The 21779-nt window shown below is 42.9% G+C and overlaps 1 protein-coding gene across 8 annotated transcripts in view; it reads left to right on the plus strand.

Annotated features, from left to right (window-relative positions):
- The window catches only part of LOC133409169 (IQ motif and SEC7 domain-containing protein 1-like), a 129339-nt gene that overhangs the window by 64220 nt on the left and 43340 nt on the right, over positions 1-21779 (plus strand). The window contains exon 1 of one of the 8 annotated variants that reach the window (XM_061688858.1): positions 9772-9790. The exons of 5 other annotated variants lie outside the window; for them this stretch is intronic. Coding sequence is in view for 2 of the 3 variants with exons in the window: in XM_061688848.1 (XP_061544832.1) it covers positions 12285-12361 (77 nt within the window). In the remaining variant the exon portion in view is untranslated. Of the gene's footprint in view, positions 1-9771; positions 9791-12163; positions 12362-18109; positions 18463-21779 lie in introns of those variants that run through there. 2 more of the 8 variants (XM_061688848.1, XM_061688878.1) reach the window with 2 other exon arrangements.

The following is a 21779-nucleotide window of genomic DNA, read 5'->3' on the forward strand; positions in this document are numbered from 1 at the left end:
GACATTCAGGCTTGGTGGACATCTTCCTCTACTGAGTGACATTTACATTGTCAGTTTGAAAACTCAACCAAACACAACAACCTTTCCATCCTTCAGTTCGAGTGATCTCAACCCCCTTTGCATTGCATGGACTAGATGGGAATAATCTTGATTAATTTACGACTTTTCAAATGTACAACATGACGCGACTTATATGACCCTGGCAGAGGTCAGTGCTCTTGTTAGTTGTTTTAATTCTGGGTTTGGTCCCAGCTCTAGCCCTAATAGAATCACATTACACATCTTGAATCTTGAGGCTTACCAGACAGAGTTAAAAAAAAAGTGCAAATTGACTTTGTGTAGTATCTCCTTTTGTAAAAGGACATGGGACATATGCTGCTAATGTGTTGGCTTCGCTTCCAGTCAAACAGACTGGGGCTCTCTGTGTCTGGCCAATAGTCCTTTAATGAGGAACAGGAGCAAGATGAGCCTGTTCTGTTGTAAATGTCATTTCATCTTCACTGGCCGGCTCCTGTGGAATTCTAATGTTGAGCCTACAACACTGGGAGGCTGAGAGCAGAGGTCTAGGGCTTAGCTGAAGGCTGTCTCTGCCTTTAAACATGCTTCCCGAGTCCATCCTGAAGGGAGGCTGGCATTTCCTTGGGTTGAATACTGTAAAATATGATGGCCTGTGAGTATATTTAGCAACACCATTGTGTATAATTTGTTGCACTGCAAATGGACACTAGGTATGCTAGGCGAGGCGTAGAAACCTCAGCAAAAAAGTAACAACACCAGGTGTATGATTTAGTCAACTTAGGTTACTGTGTTTTTAAAATAGATCCGGTGGTAATTAATAGAGGGTCTAACATACTTTTGTCATCTTACTAAGCTGCGAGGGCATAGTTTAGGAATAAAGGGCCTGGCAGGCACGGTGGACGACCTCACTGTTCTGAGGACCCGGGTTCAAAATCCGGCCTCGCTTGTGTGGAGTTTGCATGTTCTCCCCATGCCTGTGTGGGTTTTCTCCGGGTACTCCGGTTTCCTCCCACATTTCTAAAAACGTGCATGGTAGGTTAATTAAAGACTCTAAATTGTCCGTAGGTACAAATGTGCATGTGAATGGTTGTTTGTCTATGTGTGACCTGCGATTGGCTGGCGACGAGTTCATGGTCTCTTGCCAAGAGTCAGCTGGGATGGGCTCCAGCACGCCCTCGACCCCAGTGAGGATAAGCGGTACTGAAAATGGATGGGCCTTCCCTAGATTTGTGAGGTGAAATTAGACTTTTAATCCATCTTGGTAAACTGTAATTGCAAATGCACATTTGTATTAAGAAACTTACCATAGTGAATTCCATGACATATTCAATATTGGAAGGACCTGAGCACTTGTGTTTGAACTTACACAACATTAGCGTGTCCTGGCTGGTCCACTTGTAATACAGACCATTTTAGGAGGTGCTCAGTGTGCCTATACACACACTATGCTCATCATTACAACCCAAGGTACCAGCAGCAGGATTTTGAACATCCCATTTTGATGTCAGATCAAGCTTTGTCATCCAGTGTCAGACAGCTTATTGCGTTGTAAACGTGGCTTGATTTTCCTGTAAATTTCAGAGCACTCAGAAGGGACACATTATGCACCTTGAATGAGTCAATCAAATTTTGCGGGACTATCTTGACAGGAGGGTGAAATGAACCACATCATTTGAGGTTTGGTCTTGGAGATGATGAACATGCAACAACATGATGACTTGACTGTGATGGCTGTGACATTGCCGTCAAGATCCTTGCGCACCAATTAATAGCCACAAATGAAATTTTTTTTGTACTCACTGTTCCTTTTAAACACTAGTACGCTTCATTGACATGCTAAGAGGGTGTTCATGTCATGAAGCTGCTACAGCAGGAATGCCCATTTCCCATGATTGGCTGAGAGTGTCTCAATGTGGTGCTCCTGCTCAAATGACGCAAGCGCTGATGAAATGGCAAGTGCGTCACCACAGCTGACAGCACATTCTCCTTTTCCATCCCCGAGCCTTTGCAGAGGAAGTACTAAGCACAAACACTGCAAATATGCTGCGAGGAAACCTCCACAATGCTTAGTGCTCTTGCATTAGGCAACGACTACACTGCACTGCATTGCATTGCTGGCACATAGGCTGGCACAGAGCCTGCTGTCAGCACACATGGCATCGGTGCATGTGGGCAAAATAATGCAGAGCTGGAAGTGAATCATTTGTTGAAGCACGGAAACATGCTGTGTGTATGTACAGCCCTGTCATCATTATAACCTTTGATTCCCCCCCACCCCCCAACACCCCCACCCTCATCTGGCAACTGCTCTGACAGTGCGCTGCCAAACGTGACTACAGCTCACATGGCTGCTACTAATATAGTGTCATTATTATTTAGAATAGAATTCACAGTTTCACCAAGAAACTTTAATTAATAATAATAATAATAATAATGCTCCTACTACTACTTCTACAACTACTACTACTACTAATAATAATAATAATGCAATACTAATAATAATATATAATACAGCACTTTTTAAACATGTTTTAACGTTAAAAAGTGCTTTGGCAGACCAAGTAAAACAACAAAAACAATATAAAAAAAGAAGAACTGAAATATCACACAGCCATAAGTATTCAGACCCTTTGCTGTGACACTCATATATTTAACTCGGGTGCTGTCCATTTCTTCTGATCATCCTTGAGATGGTTCTACACCTTCATTGGAGTCCAGCTGTGTTTGATTATACTGATTGGACTTGATTAGGAAAGCCACACACCTATCTATATAAGACCTTGCAGCTCACAGTGCATGTCAGAGCAAATGAGAATCATGAAGTCAAAGGAACTGCCTGAAGAGCTCAGAAACAGAATTGTGGCAAGGCACAGATCTGGCCAAGGTTATAAAAAAAATTCTGCTGCAATTCAGGTTCCTAAGAGCACAGTGGCCTCCATAATCCTGAAATGGAAGACGTTTGGGACGACCAGAACCCTTCTTAGGGCTGGCCGTTCGGCCAAACAGCAATCGGGGGAGAAGAGCCTTGGTGAGAGAGTTGAAGAAGAACCCAAAGATCACTGCGGCTGAGCTCCAGAGATGTTGTCGGGAGATGGGAGAAAGTTCTAGAATGTCAGCCATCACTGCAGCCCTCCACCAGTCGGGGCTTTATGGCAGAGTGGCCCGACGGAAGCCTCTCCTCAGTCCAAGACACATGAAAGCCTGCACGGACTTTGCTAAAAAAAGAAACACCTGAAGGACTCAAGGTGGTGAACAATAAGATTCTTTGGTCTGAAGAGAACAAGATAGAGCTTCTTGGCCTTAATTCTAAGCGGTATGTGTGGAGAAAACCAGGCACTGCTCATCACGTGTTCAATACAGTCCCAACAGTGAAGCACGGTGGTGGCAGCATCATGCTGTGGGGGTGTTTTTCAGCTGCAGGGACAGGACGACTGGTTGCAATCGAAGGAAAGATGAATGCGGCCAAATACAGGGATATCCTGGACGAAAATCTTCTCCAGAGTGCTCAGGACCTCAGACTGGGCCGAAGGTTCACCTTCCAGCAAGACAGTGACCCTAAACACACAGCTAAAATAACGAACTTGTGGCTTCAGAGCAACTCCGTGACTTTTGTTGAATGGCCAAGCCAGAGCCCTGACTTAAACCCAATTGAGCAATCTGGAGAGACCTGAAAATGGCTGTCCACCAACGTTCACCATCCAACCTAACAGAACTGGAGAGGATCCCCAAATCCAGGTGTGAAAAACTTCTTTCATCATTCCCAAAAAGACTCATGGCTGTATTAGCTCAAAAGGGTACTTCAACTAAATAGTGAGCAAAGGGTCTGAATACTTCTGGCTGTGTGATATTTCAGTTTTCTTTTTTAATAAATCTGCAAAAATGTCAACAATTCTGTGTTTTTTTCTGTCAATATGGGGTGCTGTGTGTACATTGAGGGGAAAAAATTAACTTAAATGATTTTAGCAAATGCCTGCAATATAACAAATAATGAAAACTTTAAGGAGGTCTGAATACTTTCCGTACCCACTGTATTCATTTAATTCTTTCGTCATTCATCTCAACTCAGAAGAAGCTATTTTGTTAATTTTGCTGAAACTTAAACTTCCATAAAATAAGTTGCTCTTTCGCATTGTCCACTATTAGCCGCTTAATTTCTTTTGCACATATGAATCTAAGTTTGATCTCAAGGAAATAGTCCAATGTAGATTTAAGGCTTCGAGGGTGATGTGGACTGATGTTTTCACAGCTGCATTACTTGCGATAATTTTCGATCCTTTCGATTAATTAAACCCAGTCACTCCAATTTCACACCCCTTTTTACTATTATTACCCAGAGCTAATTTGTTTTTATTGACTTTGACAAATTAGCAGGCATTAAACCGCCAGTGTTTAATCTGAAAAGCTCGGACAGAACAAAGTAGGGGGAAAAAACTAACTATAGTGGAACATTGATCTATTTTCTGTACCGCTCATCGTATTGAGGAAGGTGTCTTTCCCCGCTGATTTAGGGTGAGTGGCGAAATACACCCTGGACCGGATCAGTTGTCAATCACAGGACTGACAAACATCCATGAACACTCACATTCACACATATGGCCAAGTTAGTGTAGGAGAACATGCAAAGTCAAGACTTTCTAACCATAACCACCAGGCTACTGTGCTGCCCCACAAGTAAGCAGGTTAGAGGGGATCACAGAAGGATCAAGAGGCTTTCTGCTGAGATATAAAGCTAGCGTCACTCAGTCAAGCAACCTGTAGTCTTACATGACAGTGCCTTTTTGGCATTTACCAAAATAGCTTGGGCTTTGGATGAGGCTTTACTCAGTCAATTCACACAGCCTGTCATCTGCGCACCGAAACGTCAACAGCTGGACATTTGCAGCGTTTCCCAGAGTGTTTAGCGGCTGAGTTTTTCAATCATGTTCAAAGATGATCAAAGCCAACGGGATGTGCTGTGCTCTCGGATGCACGTCTCGGTGAATTAAAGTTTCCTCGGGGGACCTGCTAGTGCTGATGCATCAGAGGCTTGAAACATACCATAATAAGGCGCTGCCTTTGCCAACAGCAGATAGCACAGAGGAGAGCATCAGAAACAGATGCACCTCCAGAACATTCTGTTCCTCCGGCAGAAGAAGCAGATAGGTTTATCAGCACGGATGTTGTGTCATATACAGTACGACGGCACTTCACTGAACATGCTACCTTGTGTGCTAGCTGCATGGCTTTATTAGTGGCTGTTCTGTCTGCACGTGCTGAATGATAAGTCTCTGTGTTACAGGCGCTCCTTGACAGGGATCAAATTCACATCTGTTTTTTATTTTTTATTGTATAAAAAGCCGAAACCTGGAAGAGTTTATTTTTGACAGAATTCACCTCCTTATTCTACCCTTCTCTTTTGCTACTCTTTTCTTTTCTTCCCCTTCCCCTACCTTCCGTGTGGCTGCTCTCAGGCTGGCGGCTAAACAGCTGTACCCTGCCATGTGGGTGACGTACTACTAGTATGTAAAATGGAGCACTACCTTCCATGCAGGATTATCTCCTCACTGCTCCTCTCTGGAAGGACATGAAATGCTATTATCTGTCCTTGTGTATATACGAGGACACGACTCTGCACATCCATCTTAGCAGACAGTCCTTTTTTTCTTACATTAACTGAAGTTATTATATAGGGAAAACACACATAAATACTTGAGATGAAGTGAACCATCCAACATAATCCTTATGTCTACCTTTGCTATTTTACGCACTTATTTTTTTTCAGTAACAGAAATAAACGTGATTGATTTAAAAAAATAAATAAATAAGGATGCATTCTGCAATTCACCCACCTCCTGTTCTCCCTCGCTGTGGATGATACCCTATTTCGCCAGCAGGGGGGGAACGTTTCCAAGGCATACTTTCAGGTTTGTCCTTCACCCAGACCCAGGGATTTGTTTGGTATTCTTTCTGAAAATATCCCTTATTGATTGATTTAGTGGTGCCGCTAACGGTCTATTACCTGAAGAATACAATGAACACAAGAAAATGCAGCTGATTCAATAATACTTTGTTCTATTTGACAATATTATACTGAATTGTATTCCCAGTTATTTTGGTTACTATCAAGAAAACCATAAAGAATGGCTTGATATCAGCTCTTTAACTACTATGAGCTATTTTTCTTGTCAACATTACAGCGTATTTGTCCAAACAAATGTACCAGGCATTAAAGAACTTGAAAACTGAAGAAACAAGGGTGGTCTAATAATTTTTTTCTATGACTATATAGTTCACCTCTATATGTTTTTCTTTCAGTTGCATCTGTTTGCAAAATGTCTTATCAAAGGCTGGTGTTTAATTCATTTAATGGGTAGTCACAGGGAATTATGGACCTGTTATAATCTCCTTGCAATGTTATAAACATCCACATGCTTTCTGTGACTCTTGTTGCCTTATCATCCATGTGGTGCATGACCTGAGTACTCCTTGAGACCTTGCAATGCCAAGATGATTTTCTGCAGCTGGCCATTTTCTACTGAAGTGTTTATGGACTGCGCATCACTCTGGGGAGGTCATGACGAGATCCTTTAGGGCAGTTTATCAGTGATTGACTGGGTCAGTCCCGGTGAGGAGTGGGGTTCCTGTGCTGCAATGCTCTATATCAGCCCCTGTCAGAGTGCTGCAGTTAAATGCTACACCGGTAGCATTGAGACAGAGCTTCTTAGAAGGCTCTTCATATTATGTCATTACTAGCATTGACTGCAGGACCAAAGCCGTTTTATGGCCCTTAGATTTGTGGTGCATTTTAGGCCAACATTGAGTAACACCACATTAATCAGAGGTGATTTTTATCATACCTTTAGACGCTTATCATGGTCAATGAACACAGAGTAACTTGATGTAACTTACATCTGTCATTTTTAAATTGTTTTGCCTTAAGCTGATATATAGTAACAGTGTTTCCATCATGCAGTACAGTTTGATTCAATTTCGTATGAGACACATTTTCAGTCACACGTTGTGAAGGTTATGGCAACAATTGAACTCTGCAATACAACGTTTAGCTACATGTCTGTCGGAGTACCATCTGCACTAACATTGTACCTAAAGGGCAGCACTAGTCTAGAAACACAGTATCAGTCCTCATCCATCAACCAAGATCTTTAATTTTGCTGTTACTGACAATCTCATGCCCCCCAACTACCGGTACTACTTCCCCTGATGGTTTGCGATTCATAAAGAATTGTTAAATAATATAATAATAACAATAATAATAAAATAACACAAATAAAAAAGGGAAACACTGTATTAAGGGGTCAGTTTCTGCAATCAGCAGAATGTGTTCTGACAAGATTGAGGCAATATATGTAATGAATGGCTTTTACAGTAAAGCCATATACAAATGCAAAAGATGGACATATCTGCCCTGCTGACAACCGGTTTACTCCTGACTGCAGAGTCAAATGTTGCTGTGAAAACACAAAAACAAACTTGATTACACAAATGGTAACGTGTTCTACACATAGGATGACAGAAATGATTCTGGAGAAGCAGGAACGCTTCCATTATAATGCAGAGAAGTCTGGGAAAAAATCATTTACTAACGAGAACGGGTGCCATGTTGTAGTTTGTTCATCTGCCTGTTCGCATGTCAGCAGGCTACGTTGTGGCTCATGGAGAATGACGCAAGATGTTGGAATGACACGCACAAGACTATCGTTTGCATTTCGTAACGGGCAACACTTCATTGTAACTCAAGCTGTAAGCATTGTGAATGTAGGGGGAAAACATGTTTGTTTTGTTTCACCAACTTGCTGCTCAAATGAACATGCATACTGACTGAATTACATCTTTTTGTGGTTCATTACCTTTTCTGTGCCCTGTAGCCTGGAAACCTAAAGTCTGTAATTTATGTTTGAGGGCCATTTGTATTTCTTGTCAAATAATGATGAAGTAATCCCTCTTCCTGACAGACTCTTTTGCGTTGTGAACAAAAACAGCGCCGTTTCCACCCACACTTTGCCACTGAATGCAACTTTCCATTCATCAAAAAGAAGGAAGTAGCTTGTATATATAGAGAGGGACATTTTTATGTGATGGATGCTTGTATCTCTGTTTGTTATTGACTACAAAAAGTCAGTAAGTGTGATACCTTCGGGACAACAAAGCATCTACGCAACCGTGATGTTGAAAATAGCTTGTTTTCTGTTAGGCTGGTGTGAATTGTGAGAAAATGGCTGATGAATGGTGTGTAGATTAATTAATTCCTTTGTGTCCTCCGCTGCCATTCAGTATTTCTGTGCAGCCTTTGTGACGCCCAAGCTCTTTCTATATTTTGAGAAGGGCTGATTCGGTGCAAGGGAGAGAAAAGAGTCACGTGGAAAACTGTCGACAGACGAAACAGATCTAACCACATTTAGCCTGTTATTATGTGCATATGCATGTTTATTTGCATTTTGTAAATTGAGTGTGAGGGTCTACATGTTTGTGTAACGATGCATCAATCTCAGTGTTTGCTTGCTTTGACCCGACTGGGGGCTGAATATTAATGAGAGGTCCTTTAACACTTCTTTCCCGTGCTGGGACCGAGTTGAACTGCGGCAGAGACAGAACAAGACTGCATTTGTTTTCAATGCAAAACAATTAGCCAGAAGATGGTTTGATTTGCATTCAAGTTGTGATGGCTCATTCAAGCACTACTACAGACATTGAATCATAATGGAAAATGGTTTCATTTCTTCCAGGTTTATGATACACTAAGATACATTAATTCAATTTCCCCACATTTTCATCTCACAGCCATATGTTACCCCGCTATTAAATACATTTCATGAATCACTCTGCTGTTGTGCCTCCATAGCAAATCCAAAATTCTTTGTGAATACACTCCAGAGAGGATCTCTGCTAGACACATGCACGAACACGTGGTCATACAACATTGCCGCAGCCCCACCCATCCCATAAGACAGCCAATCAAATGCATTCCTGCTCTGCTTCCGTTTTAAGCTTCACTAGTACACTTGTGTTGCCTGGCAACAGCAATCGGCACATTTCTGGGAGGTCCTGTGCGGATGGCAGTGCCTATGAGAGGGAGACTGATAGAGCAAGATCGAGAGCATGAGGAGAAAGGATGAGATGGGTTTCAAAATTTGGCTGGACAAAACAGAACCCTGGAAAGTTTGAGCTCGACAGCCAATGGCAAGATTCTTCCTCATCGCCCGGGCACTCCTCCACATTCCGGTACCTGTGCTGGCCGCAGTCATGCAAGGCTGGAGCTGAAGCCGTGGAATCTTAGAGGATCCTAAGCTGACGCACTGTATGGAGACACCGTCACAGAGGACTCACTGACTGACCTGGATCACTGCTAAACCCAGCCCTCACAGCTAATACTGAGCTTCTTTCGGGGCCTGCATCCAGAGCATCAATACTGGGTTCTTCAAATACGTCCGTAAGGGGTTCGGAGTCTGCCTGCTTTTATGGGTTTATGTTGACAGAGACCGGTCCAGGAGTAGCGTGGTTGTTCCTGGCAGGTTAAAGCTTTCCCCGGCTGTCATCCAGTAGTTGGGGTGCGCTCCAGTAGGAGGGTAAATCCGATTTCCACGCCAGGAATTCATTGGCTCAAGAAATGAGCAAGGTCATGTTTATTTGCTGCCATGTTGTCTTTTAATGTTGTTGGATTCCACCGCCGCTCCGCCTCTTGATCATCTGAGCCCAGGATGTGGAAGTTTAAAGCGTTTTGTCTGGATTACTGGCATGTGCTGTGCTTGCACCCTCACAACAACTTTTATAAAAGGTAGGTTTGAAGACAACCACAGAGATGTTTGTTGGCATAAAGCGATAAGTTGGAAGCTGCTTCCGCAAGTCTGCCTGGTTGTGGGAGAACCAGCTCTAGTACTCAGGAGGCGGACATTCGTTTGGTGAATTGCGAGCTGGCTGAACTATTGTTGATACCCCAGAGAAATCTTGGTCTTGCCATTCATCTTGCAGAATTACTTCTTTTATTGACTTGGTAATATCTTGTTTATGTCTGTTTAGCCTTTACTGAAAAGCAGGCGAGTGGAAAATTTATTCATCTCGGTCCCACTGGGAAGCTGCTCTATTCACCTCTCACCTCCTGCATAATCTATGCCTCATTAGCGGTCAGTCCATTTTTGCAGTGCAAGATGTGTCCCAACAGCAGCTCACATTAAGCATGGCTAGGTAATCCACATTTTATAAATATTTTTGGTCACACTTAAAAGTATGAATCAGTGGAAAATGAGACTATGAAACATCTGGAACATTCTCAAACTGGTCTTGATCTTTGATAACCACATATCAGATCATTTCAACCACTGCTCTGTTTGCGTGTGTGTGTGTGTGTGTGCGTGTGTGTGTGTGTGTGCGCAATTGCATGTGTGGGGCAGGTTCCAACTTTATCAGAAGGTTCGCTGTTGCCCTGTCCTGCTGTATAAATTGCATACCCCATCCCCCTGCTGCTGCGTTGGGACCATAAAGTAGCCCGCATGTCATTTACTGCCTATAATGACAGAGGCCTCAGATGCTCCTTTTACCTAACAATCAAACTCCAGCTGCTGAAACTGAAATGCAGCTGAGACAATTAACACAAAGCCAACCATTTTGTGTCACTGCTAAATGAAGCTTTGTCTCCACCCATTACCTCATTTTGTAACACATTGGTCAGGAAAGAACCACAAATAATATTGAATAGAATTGTTTGATATCAGAGATGTGGCCATAATGTGTTTTTTGACATTTTGAGGTCTAGATACAAAAGCTGAAAAGAGGCACCTCTTATGATCATGTGGTCAGCAAATATGAATGCAGTTTTTGCTCACTCTCATTTATAATACCAAAACGACAGTTGCCCTTGTATTCGGCAGAATGTTTTTGGTGCCCAGAACACAGGACATGGTTTTATTTGAATCACCATCTAAAAGGCAGTTAACAGTTGAATTTTAGCTGACCTTATTATTGCAACCTGATTTCTTTAGTGCTTAGCTTCTACAGTGTTTGATAAGGTTGGAGGATGCCTGGGGAAACTACATTTGGGTTGTCTACAACCAAGGATGTTTTCAGGTTGTGGCCATGTTGTTGTTGAGGGAATGTATTCAATGTATTCATTCATCTTCGTGCGAGAGGCGGGGTACACCCTGAACTGGTCGCCAGCCAATTACAGGTTGCGGCAATGTATGATATACAAATGCAATGAGTGCATGACTCAACAACCACCCTTTGATGTGGCACAAGATTATGAATTGAATATTCTATAAGCAACTTGTGTAAATGCCATCATGGAAATATGCTCTTATTTAGCTCAGTAGTCTGGTTATATCTGTTCTTTTAAACATAGCCAATATGTAATGTAAAAAGTCTCTTTTGTTTCAGCCATGTGATTGGCTGGTCATGAGCCAAGGGTGTACCTCGCTCAATGTTGTCGGGATTTGATTCCAGTTCCCTGTGGATGTGCGGTAAAGAGGTGGAAATGCTAACAGCTGCATAGGGCTGACGTGTCTATGATTCATGGGTATTTTATTGATTTTTTATTTATTTAAAAATAAAGGTTTACACTCTCCAAAAACATCTGAGCGCACAGATTCATAGGAATATTCCGATCATGGGGGTGTAACTCATTACATCTCTCAAAGCTCCCTTGCATGTCATCATATTATATCCAAGACTGTTTAGATCAAATGAATATTGTTACTCAAAACAGCCTCTCCTTGCTGCTGAACTGGCTTTCACCCTCCCTTGAGTGTGGCCTTCCCATTGCAAGCTATGTGATTGTTGGACTCAAGCCCACTTGTTACTCAGGCCACTATCGCTCCGTTTCCCTCGCTTTCTGTGGTTTAAACTAACAGCGTAGACCCTGCCCATCACTGTTAGGGAGCTAACTTTAAATGCGAGTGCCGCGTGAGGAGAAGTTGTTCAGCACAGGCTTAGGAGGAACAAAAAATAATCGGAGTTGCAGAGAGCAGAAAAAAGTTGTGGTGGGTGGAGCGCTTTTATTCAGGAGAAGGGATCATTTGTGTTGTGCTATGCATACTGGGCCTTTACCTTACTTGGTCATCCGGCATCAGCTGGTTAGGGCAACAACTTGAAGCAGGGCTGCAGCTTTGAGACTTTAAGCAGAGATGGAATGACTCTCTCTGCGGGATTTTGCATGGAAAGCAAAGGATGAGGGCCATAATTTGCGGTGGAAGGGAGTGAACGCAGACTATTTCCACTGGTCAATTCTTTAGTAGCTAGTTTTTCGAAACGCTGGCCGATGCACATTTTTTTCGGGCATGTCTGAGGTCTCCAGTGATGTCACCACCGTGTGGAATGCGATGTGGAAGTACTGCATTTCCAGCCGAACTATAAGGTAGGAGACCATCTGGTGTGTGGGCCCGTGTTGACGGTCTGGGGCATGAGTGCTGCTTGTTTTTTTTGTTTTTTTTTTTTTTTTTTTTTGACTGACCGCAGCAGTCTGGACAGATATTTCCTGAAATGACAGATCAAATAGCACATCCTGTGCATCACTCACACATTTTGTTTGACTGTGGAAATATATTTGCATGGTTTATATGCATACAACGAACAGTTAGGACATTTTCTCTGTCTTTTCAGACAGTTTACTTAATAAAAGACACCGAGAATAACTGTTTCCTTTTTTTTATTTAATTTAATTTAATTTTATTATTATTTTGCCTTAAACTTTGCATCACACTGTGTACCATGAATGGTCCTCTGACATTGAAGTATCTCTGAATGAACATAATATAACTTGATCAAGGTACGCTACACAGAATTATTTCAAATGTTTAACATTGTCTTTTTTTCCCTGGTACAGTCACATTTCTTATAAATGAATCTGCAGAGACTTGTAACATGCTTGTCTTAAATGTTTCTGGCCCTATTATTTTTGGTCATATCATATTTAGGAAAAATTAAGTTCCAGCAAACACATTTTTTCATTGTTGAGCAATAATGGTACACTGTACCACAGGGTAGAGGTCAATGTTCTTAATCTACCATATAATGGGCAGCCGTGGACCAATGGTTAAGATCATCACCTGCCACCATGGGGGACCTAGGTTCAAGACCTCGACTAGACCATCCACCAACATCCCCCGGACTCACGGCTGTGGTATCCTTGAGCAAGACACTGATACCCCGAAATGCTCCCGGGCGTTTCAGCTGCCCCCTGCTCCACTGTGTTCCACTAACATGTGTATGTGTTCACTGTGATGGGTTAAATGCAGAGAACAAATTTTGTGGGCATGCATGCATGTTCATGACAAAAAAAAGATGATTCTTCTTCTATAAGGTGGGGGGTTGTTCAAAGTGGTGACAGATGAGGGCAATAACTTTGCGATCATGAAGCCTTAATACAGAACAATGCAGTGCTTTGTACACAGAACACGATGCACAAATGTACCTTTATAGTGACAACTAAGTGGACTCCACATTTATATTTTCAATACAACATTGGCTATTTTGTGTGCATGCACGTTGCTGTTGTCCCACAGGATTGTGGGTAGTGTAGTGCTTATCAATGACTGCAAATAGCATGTTGACCTTTAGGTTTCTATAGAAAGTCCTAATACCTGTTTGTTCCGCTGTAAATATCAGTATAAAAGTGTTGAGTCACAAACAGCATTCCGTATTTTCACGACCATAAGGCGCACCGTATTAAAAGGCGCAGTCTCAGTTACGGGGTCTATTGGGCGCAGGCATAGTAAAACATACGGTAGCATGCATGCATGCTAAAACAATGTTTTTAAAAAGGCAGCGGGAGCAAAACTGAGTTCGGTTGTATTTTATTGAAGTATTTAACAATGTACTCACGTTATTTTTTTTATCAATCCTCATCCACAAATCCATCAAAGTCCTCATGTTCTGTATCCGAAATGAACAGCTGGGAAAGTTCTCAAACAAACACGCCAGGTTCCCTCTCGTACTCGTCGGAGTCCGTCTCGTTGCCGTGCGGCTCCTCAGAAATGATGCCGGCTTTTACGAAAGCTCGAACAACAGTGCAAGCAGACACGTTAGCCCAAGCATCCACAATCCATTCACAAATTGGACAAATAACTCGCCCGGCGCTGCCTCCTAGTCTTAGTAAAGCTGTGTTCCACCATCTGTCAGCGATCGCTCCCACGCCGCTCGCAACTTCACTTCACTGTTTACACGGATGTCTAGCGGTTCGTCAAGCCTCCCGGAATGATGGCAAGCTCCGAGTTATTGTCGAATGGTGACTGTAGAGACGCTTCTCCCGGCTGTTCTTTGCTCATTAATCCATTGCTCGAGTTGGTCTTCCAACTCGGCCCACCTCGCCTTGTTTCCGCGTTTTGTTTTTCTTTTTTTTTCTCCGGAAACTCAGCTTCATCTTCTTGACTTGGCGAAGCTCGTTTTCCTGCTTCCTCCACTTGCGAACCATGGATTCGTTGATCTTGAATTCTCTCGCGGCTGCTCAATTCACATGTTCCTCCGCGCAACTGATAGCTTGCAGTTGAAACTTTGCTTCGTAAGCGTGTCTCTTCGTAGGTGCCGTTTTTGACTACAGTCAAGCCAGCCTCCACTCGTAAAGTAGCAGTCAAGCCAGCCGCCCCTAATTTAATAGGTTGCCAACTCGAGGCGAAAGCCACCTCAAAATAAAAGCTTCCCAATCATACGGACGTCAGTGTTCTTCGGTTAAGGAATGCAACCAGCAAAGTTAATTTGAATCTTGGGATACATTAAAAATGTAGTTTATTTGATATTGTAGGAAAAATAAATGGTAAATGGACTGCACTTATATAGCGCTTTATCTACATCATCACAGTGCCCAACGCACTTTACAAACCCTCGCATTCACACACACATCCATATGGGCGACTGCTGCCATGCGAGGCGCTGCCAGGCCCACTGGGAGCAAATTAGGGTTCAGTGTCTTGCCCAAAGACACTTGGACATGCGGACAGTCGTAGCAGGGATTCGAACCTGTTCTACCTACTGAGCCAAAGCCACCCCAACATAATCCCATTGGTATCGAAAGACAAGTCCAGAGCTGTGTGACAGACAACCAAGGACTCCACTAAAAGAGGTTTGATGAAGATCTGATATTGTATTTCAAAATAAAAGTCTCTGAAAACTGCATATTTTGCTGTCATTACCCCTGACTGAAAAAAAGCTGTTTAAAAAAAATCTGAGATACGTCCGTATTATTGGGAGGCTTTTATTTTGAAGGTGGCTTTCGCCCCGAGTTGGCGACTTATTACCGTCATGCCAAGTATGAACAAAATTAGGGGCGGCTGGCTTGACTGCTACTTTACGAGTGGAGGCTGGCTTGACCGGAGTCATTTACGGGGGTCCTTAGCCAAACCGACGCACATACCGGAACTATATACCTACTGGGGGCGTGCCTTTAGCGTCCTCGTTCACGCACACCCTTCCCCCTTTACGCCCGCATGCTGTCCTCAGTCACGTCCGCCTTCCTCTTTATAAGCAGCGTATTGGCAGGAAATGCTCCCAGTCAGTCAAGCGGAGCGCTCGTCACACAACAACATTTATAGACTTAGGAACTCGGTGCACACATAAGGCGCGCCGCATTATAAGGCGCCAAGTCCATTTTGGAGAAAATTTAAGACTTTTAAGTGCGCCTTATGGTTTTGAAAATACGGTAGTTTATATCTTTAATCTTCCATTTTTTGTCAAGGTGTCAGACAACAGGACAGTGATTATAATGCAGGAACAATCAACAGTTGGGATGCAATTTTTCCATGCTATTCAATGAGAAGATGGGTTGAGGATCTTTAGCCTTGTGACTGGGTTTATGCTTATTTGCTAAAAACAAGCCAGTGTCACTTCTGACCTGGACAGGACTCCATAGAAACCGAGGTACATCTGATACATACCTTATTCTCGTATGTCAGAGAGCATTACTTATTTATTGTGTGGATAGAGCTGGCGACACCAGTGCCACCGTATCCCACAATGAAGATGAGTACAGCAGCATGTCAGTAAAGTCTCTTGTGAAGGGCCTGGAAGGCTAAACTGAGCTATCAGCATTGCTACATGGCTAAATGGCTTGCAAGACAGAGCTCCTGGGACATTAATACTGGGGAGTAGTTGATCGAGAGCAGAGGCTGACGTTTTTGATCTTTTGCTTTGTTGCTCTGACTCAGAACAGACTTTTGGGAAGGAGGGATGGGGCGATGAAAAGGAAGTACTTGTAATGGAAATGCAGTGATCTGCCAAAGTGAGCCTGCAGTTCCACTGTGGTGAGTAAAAAAGATTCTCCATGGTGGAAAAGATTAGACACGTCTCGGATGGAAGCCGTATTCTGGTCAGAAATGTCAGAGCGATTCTGACGTGAAGTGGCCGTAATGGCCCTTCTTGAGTTTGGATTGCGCTTGTGGAATTGGTGTGGATTCAAATTCATAGTACTGTTTCTGTATAATTATAGATTTTATGTGTTGAGGAAACCACAGTGGTTAGAACCTCACCATTGATATCTAAAGAGGAAATTTTGTTACTTTTATACTTTGTGCTCATGGAAATGCTTATCTGGTGGAAAAATGTCTCCACTGAGAATCCCCTGGCTATTTCCATGTGCTTCCTTCCACAGTGGGGGCACATCAATGCCTGTTTAATTTATTTTTAGTCAAAGCCAATGTCTAGAAATATTTGTATTGTGAATAAGCACACCCAAGTATAACTATAATGGTACAATAATTCAGTCCAAAGCAATAGATAATGTTCCTAGTTTCTTGTGTGTGTGAAGTGTTTACCACTTCAATTGCCAGTTTTCATTTCTGTCCCTTTTTTTCTGAAAAGTGATAATGACTATGTTTGCCCAGCAGTAGGAGACCAACCAACAGTTGGTCTCCTACTGCTGCCGGCTTGCTTTCTTCAGGAGCCCTACTGCAGTATCTTTCATAGGTTGAACACTGAATTGTTCACCATCTGAGAAACCACTTTCTTTTCTCAAATGCTCAAGAATGCTGCCCCCTAGAGACATGACTTTTTATGTTGCATTTGATTATGGTGGGGAAAAATATGTACAGCGCCAGTGGTGGTCCTAACTTAACTAGCCATGTCATGCCGTTTCCTGGAACCATTTTTTCAATAATTCAAAATAATGAAAAAACAAACAAACTGCTGTGCCATCTTATGCGCCTCACATACAGTTTTGCACATGCCAGAAACCACCACTGCACAATTCACCACACAATAAAAAATATTAGTAGCAAAAACAGTCATATGCATGTCATCCAAATATGCTGTTTTGTTTTTGTTTTGTCTTTTTGAGGTGGGGTCACAGCATGTGACTAAAAAACAGCAGGAATCACAAGCCACCGGCTCTTTCTGTGGCTCTTTGGGCTCTCATTTGACTTTTGATGGCATACTGTATTTCCTTGCATCTCCTCACATTGCCTAACTGCAGAATAATGAGGGTGTGTGCTGCATTACCTTATGTAATGGTGAAAGAGGGAGGAGGGTGTTAGTGAGATGGTGGGGGGATGACAGAGGGAGGAGTGGGAGAGGAGACGAGTGATGAGCTCATGCCGCTGCACTGCAGCTCTTGTATGAGCATTGCTGCCCCTTGTGGTTTTGTTGCCATAATGCACCGCCTTTCACACGGATTCATGAATAATTTACACTCAGCTGCGCTTTTTTCAACTTCTCACTTGTGTGGTGCGTGCGTGCGTGCGTGTGCGCGTGTGTGCGTGTGTCTGTTGAGATGGCGTATTTACTCTTGGAAACCGAGAAGTCCATCCTGGGGGATATTCAGCATCCTGTGATGAACAGCAGTGTCAAGTAACGGAAGTAAAAATACTTCGTTACTATACTTAAGTAGATTTTTCAGGTATCTGTACTTTACTCGAGTATTTATTTTTCTGACGACTTTTTACTTTTACTCCTTACATTTTAACACATCTGTACTTTATTCCTTACTTTTAGCGTAGCGTAAAAGAGGCCGGGGTGGCGATTGGGATTTCACGTTTTTTTAATTTTTTTTTAAAAGACCATAATCTTATAAAACGGGTATCTTCAAATGTCTGGCATCGTCAGCAGTTTTTCTCTCCCAGACTTTCAAGATTCACCATAACCGTAGTGCCTGTTGTGAGCACGTGACCATATTGAGCCAATCAAACAGTTTGTTTACCGGAAAAATATTGCGTGATGGTAAACAAGTTCTGAAAGATGACTCACAAAAGAGAGTTTTGAAAATTGAATGGACGAGCCAGTATTGTTCTATTCTTCCAGAAGCTAGCTCAAAACCGTTGTCTCATTTGTTGCGAGACCGTTACTTTATTAACACTAACCCGCTCTTCCAAATGAAAGACTCACCCTTGAAGCTAACATAGCCAATGAACAAGGTGGCCAGACGTCTGAAGAACAAATGAATGTTCCCTCCGGATAGCGTGGATTTTGGATTTCGGTCATGAAGGAATGTAAAGGACTGTTTCAATGCAGCTGCCATAGGCCGACTACTAGAAGGTAAACATAAAGTATTTATTTGACTTGAAATGTGCTTTAACCTGTTCTCATTTACCTGAGAGTCAAGCCAGTTCATGCCTGCAATTGTTTGGTGGGTGACCCATGATAGTTTTTTTTTTGTTTTTTTTTTCCAGAAATCTAGCTTCTTCAAGTTTGGCTCGCTAATAGTAAATTATGTCACTTTTGTACATTAACATAGTATTTCTCACACATTTATTTCAGTGGGCAAATAAACCTGTTTGAAACAAATCTAGCTTTTTTTATTTTTAACTATTTTAACTATTTATGTTGTTTATAACTTTATTTCAAAGTACAACTAAATGCTCATCTGTTTGTTTTTTGTTTTTCATTGTTGCAGAAAGTATGCTAATCATCGAAAGATACAAATATATACAGATAAATAATCTCCCTATAAGTATTTTATTATTGGGCTAGAATATATAAATTTACATTTTCCTTTTTTTACATAAGTACATTTATATGTTTGTACTTTTGTACTTTTACTTAAGCAAGGGAGTGGCTGTGGGAGTTGAATACAGTGAATACTGTTGTGTCATGCAAGTATTATAATCAGCTGCATAATGGAGCACCACAGTAACAAGAAGCATTCTGTGCATTAATATGTTTGTTAAATTATGTTTGTCAAAAGCCTGATGGAGAGAAGAATTGCTCAGGCGTGGACGAGTGATTTGGGGAAAGTGGGCAATGTTGCTGCTTTAAACCACCGTGTGGTGCAGGAGGCTGATAAACAGTCATTAAACTTAAATATTTATCCTGATAATGTTAATTGCTATGTGAAGGCTTTTGTGTTTGCCTGCATTCACAAATCCATACATTTTTTATGCTTTGATTTTTATTTTTTATAATTTTTTTTATTTTTTATTTTTTTTGGTGTGCCTCTTTTTGACCACCCTTAGCTGTTGCCTTGACAACTGGCCTATGAGGTCTGTGCACGTGCATGCAATTGTGATAAATCCCACTTTCAAAATAGGGTGGGCCTTCCACTGAGACGCACCTATTACCTGTATCGGTCAGCTGTCCTCCAACTGGAATGTCTTTTGTTATTGGTAGTGATATCAGTCACCAAGGTTCAGTCAAGTAATGACTATTGATTTATATTTCCTTAGCCCAGAATGAATCCATGGCCACAGAAGTTAAATCAGTTGTTCACACAGTATTTGGTTGTGTGTACATCCCACTGTAGGTGTCAGGGATTTTTACACAGGTCCTGTCAAAATAAGACCCTGTCATGAATAGAACAGAGGATAGGACCCAAAAATGCACGACTAAAAACAAATGGACAGTTTCAAAAAGAAAGGTTTAATATACGGGCAGAGGTCAGGCTACAGGCAGTCCAAAAAAGGCAACAGTATCCAAAAACGTGAGGCAAAAAGGCGAGGTCGATAATCGGAACAGAGTCTAGTCTTACTGTGAGTCTGTGACGTGGAAACAAGGAATGCTGGAACGCGACGACAAGGTACAACAAACTGGCGACGAGAAAGAATGAGACACGAGGTTAAATGCAAGGTGTAATTAGGGTGAACGAGGCACAGGTGGTGAAGATGCTCTCAGGAGAAGGTGTGTACGAGGCAGGGAACAACCGGAACACACACCCATGACAGTACCCAGTACTGTGAAGACAGGGCCCCCATCCACGAGGAGGAGGGGGCCTGGAAGGCGGGACCAGAGGGGATTCCCGGGCGGGCTTGAGCAGGCTGACGTGAAAAGCAGGGTGGACCCGCATCGACCTTGAGAGCCTAAGCTTCACGGTGACAGGGTTGATGATCTTTGTGATGGGGAAAGGACCAACGAACCTGGGAGCGAGCTTCCTGGACTCCACCCGGAGTGGAATATGTTTGGTAGAGAGCCAAATTCGCTGACCCACTTTGTAGTTCGGGGCCGGTGTCCTCCGACGGTCAGCAGCGGTTTTGTAGGACCGTCCCAGCCGCAGCAGCATCTGGCGGGCTCGCTCTCAGGTCCTCCTGCAGCGTCTCACCAAGGTCAATGCCGCTGGAACTGTGGACTCTGGTGCTATAGCAGGAAATAGAGATGGTTGGCAACCATGCACAATGTGAAAAGGTGATAGACCAGTGGATGCAAAGGGGAGGGAATTGTGAGATAATTCTACCCAAACCAGTTTCTGAGACCAGGATTGTGGCTCCTGTGAAGCGAGACATCGGAGCCCAGTCTCCAGGTCCTGGTTAGCCTCTCGGTTTGTCTGTTGGTTTCAGGGTGAAACCCAGATGAGACACTGACGGTAGCACCTATGAGATTGCAAAACTCCTTCCAAAATTGCGAAATGAATTGGGGACCCCTATCGCATACCACATTCTTGGGGAAACCATGGAACTTGAATACCTGGTGTATCATTAACTCGACAGTGTCTTTAGCTGAGGGGAGTTTCGGGAGTGCAATGAAGTGTGCCATTTTAGAGAACCTGTCCACGAGAATGGTGGTATTTCCTTTTGAGGCCGGTAATCCCATCACAAAATCTACGGAGATGTCTGACCAAAGACGTTGTGGTATTGGCAGGGGTCACAACTCCCCAGAAGGACGTTTACGAGAGGACTTGTTAGCAGGACATACCTGGGAAGCATTGACATAATTCGTAACATCCCTTCTAACATTGGGCCACCAAAAGCGCTGTTCGACCACAGATTGAGTCTTGGCAATGCCTGGGTGACATATAGTTCGGTTAGTGTGACCCCAGTGGATGACTCCTCCCCTTGAAGTCGGAACCACATAAAGCCTGTTTTCAGGGCTAAGAGTGTTCTTCAGAGCCTCCTTTACCGCAGTCTCAATGTCCCAAACAAAAGCAGAAACGAAACATGACTTGGGCAAAATGGTTTTAGGGTCGGACAAAGAATTCGCTGTGCAGAAAATGCGCGATAAAGCATCTGGCTTACCGTTTTTAGAACCAGGTCGGTAGGATAACGTGTAATTGAATCTAGTGAAAAACAGAGCCCATCTAGCCTGCCTCACATTTAATCACTTAGCAGGCTTAAGATATTCCAGGTTTTTGTGATCTGTCCATACTAAAAACCGAATATGTGCCCCCTCTAGCAGTGCCTCCACTCCACCAAAGCCACCTTGACTGCCAGCAGTTCACGGTCACCAATGTCCTAATTTCTCTCGGCTGGGGTCAGTTTTTTGGAGAGATAAACACAAGGATGTAATTTATCATCCTTGAGACATTTCTGGGAGAGCACCGCTCCTATACCGGCATTTTTGACTTGAGTTCGTTGTCACATTTCTGTGGGGCCAATTATGTATTACTTGTGCACTCACTGTAGTTGTCTCGCCATGCTGCACTATTT

Source organism: Phycodurus eques, chromosome 1, assembly GCF_024500275.1.
Source record: "Phycodurus eques isolate BA_2022a chromosome 1, UOR_Pequ_1.1, whole genome shotgun sequence".
NCBI classification, from domain to species: domain Eukaryota; kingdom Metazoa; phylum Chordata; class Actinopteri; order Syngnathiformes; family Syngnathidae; genus Phycodurus; species Phycodurus eques.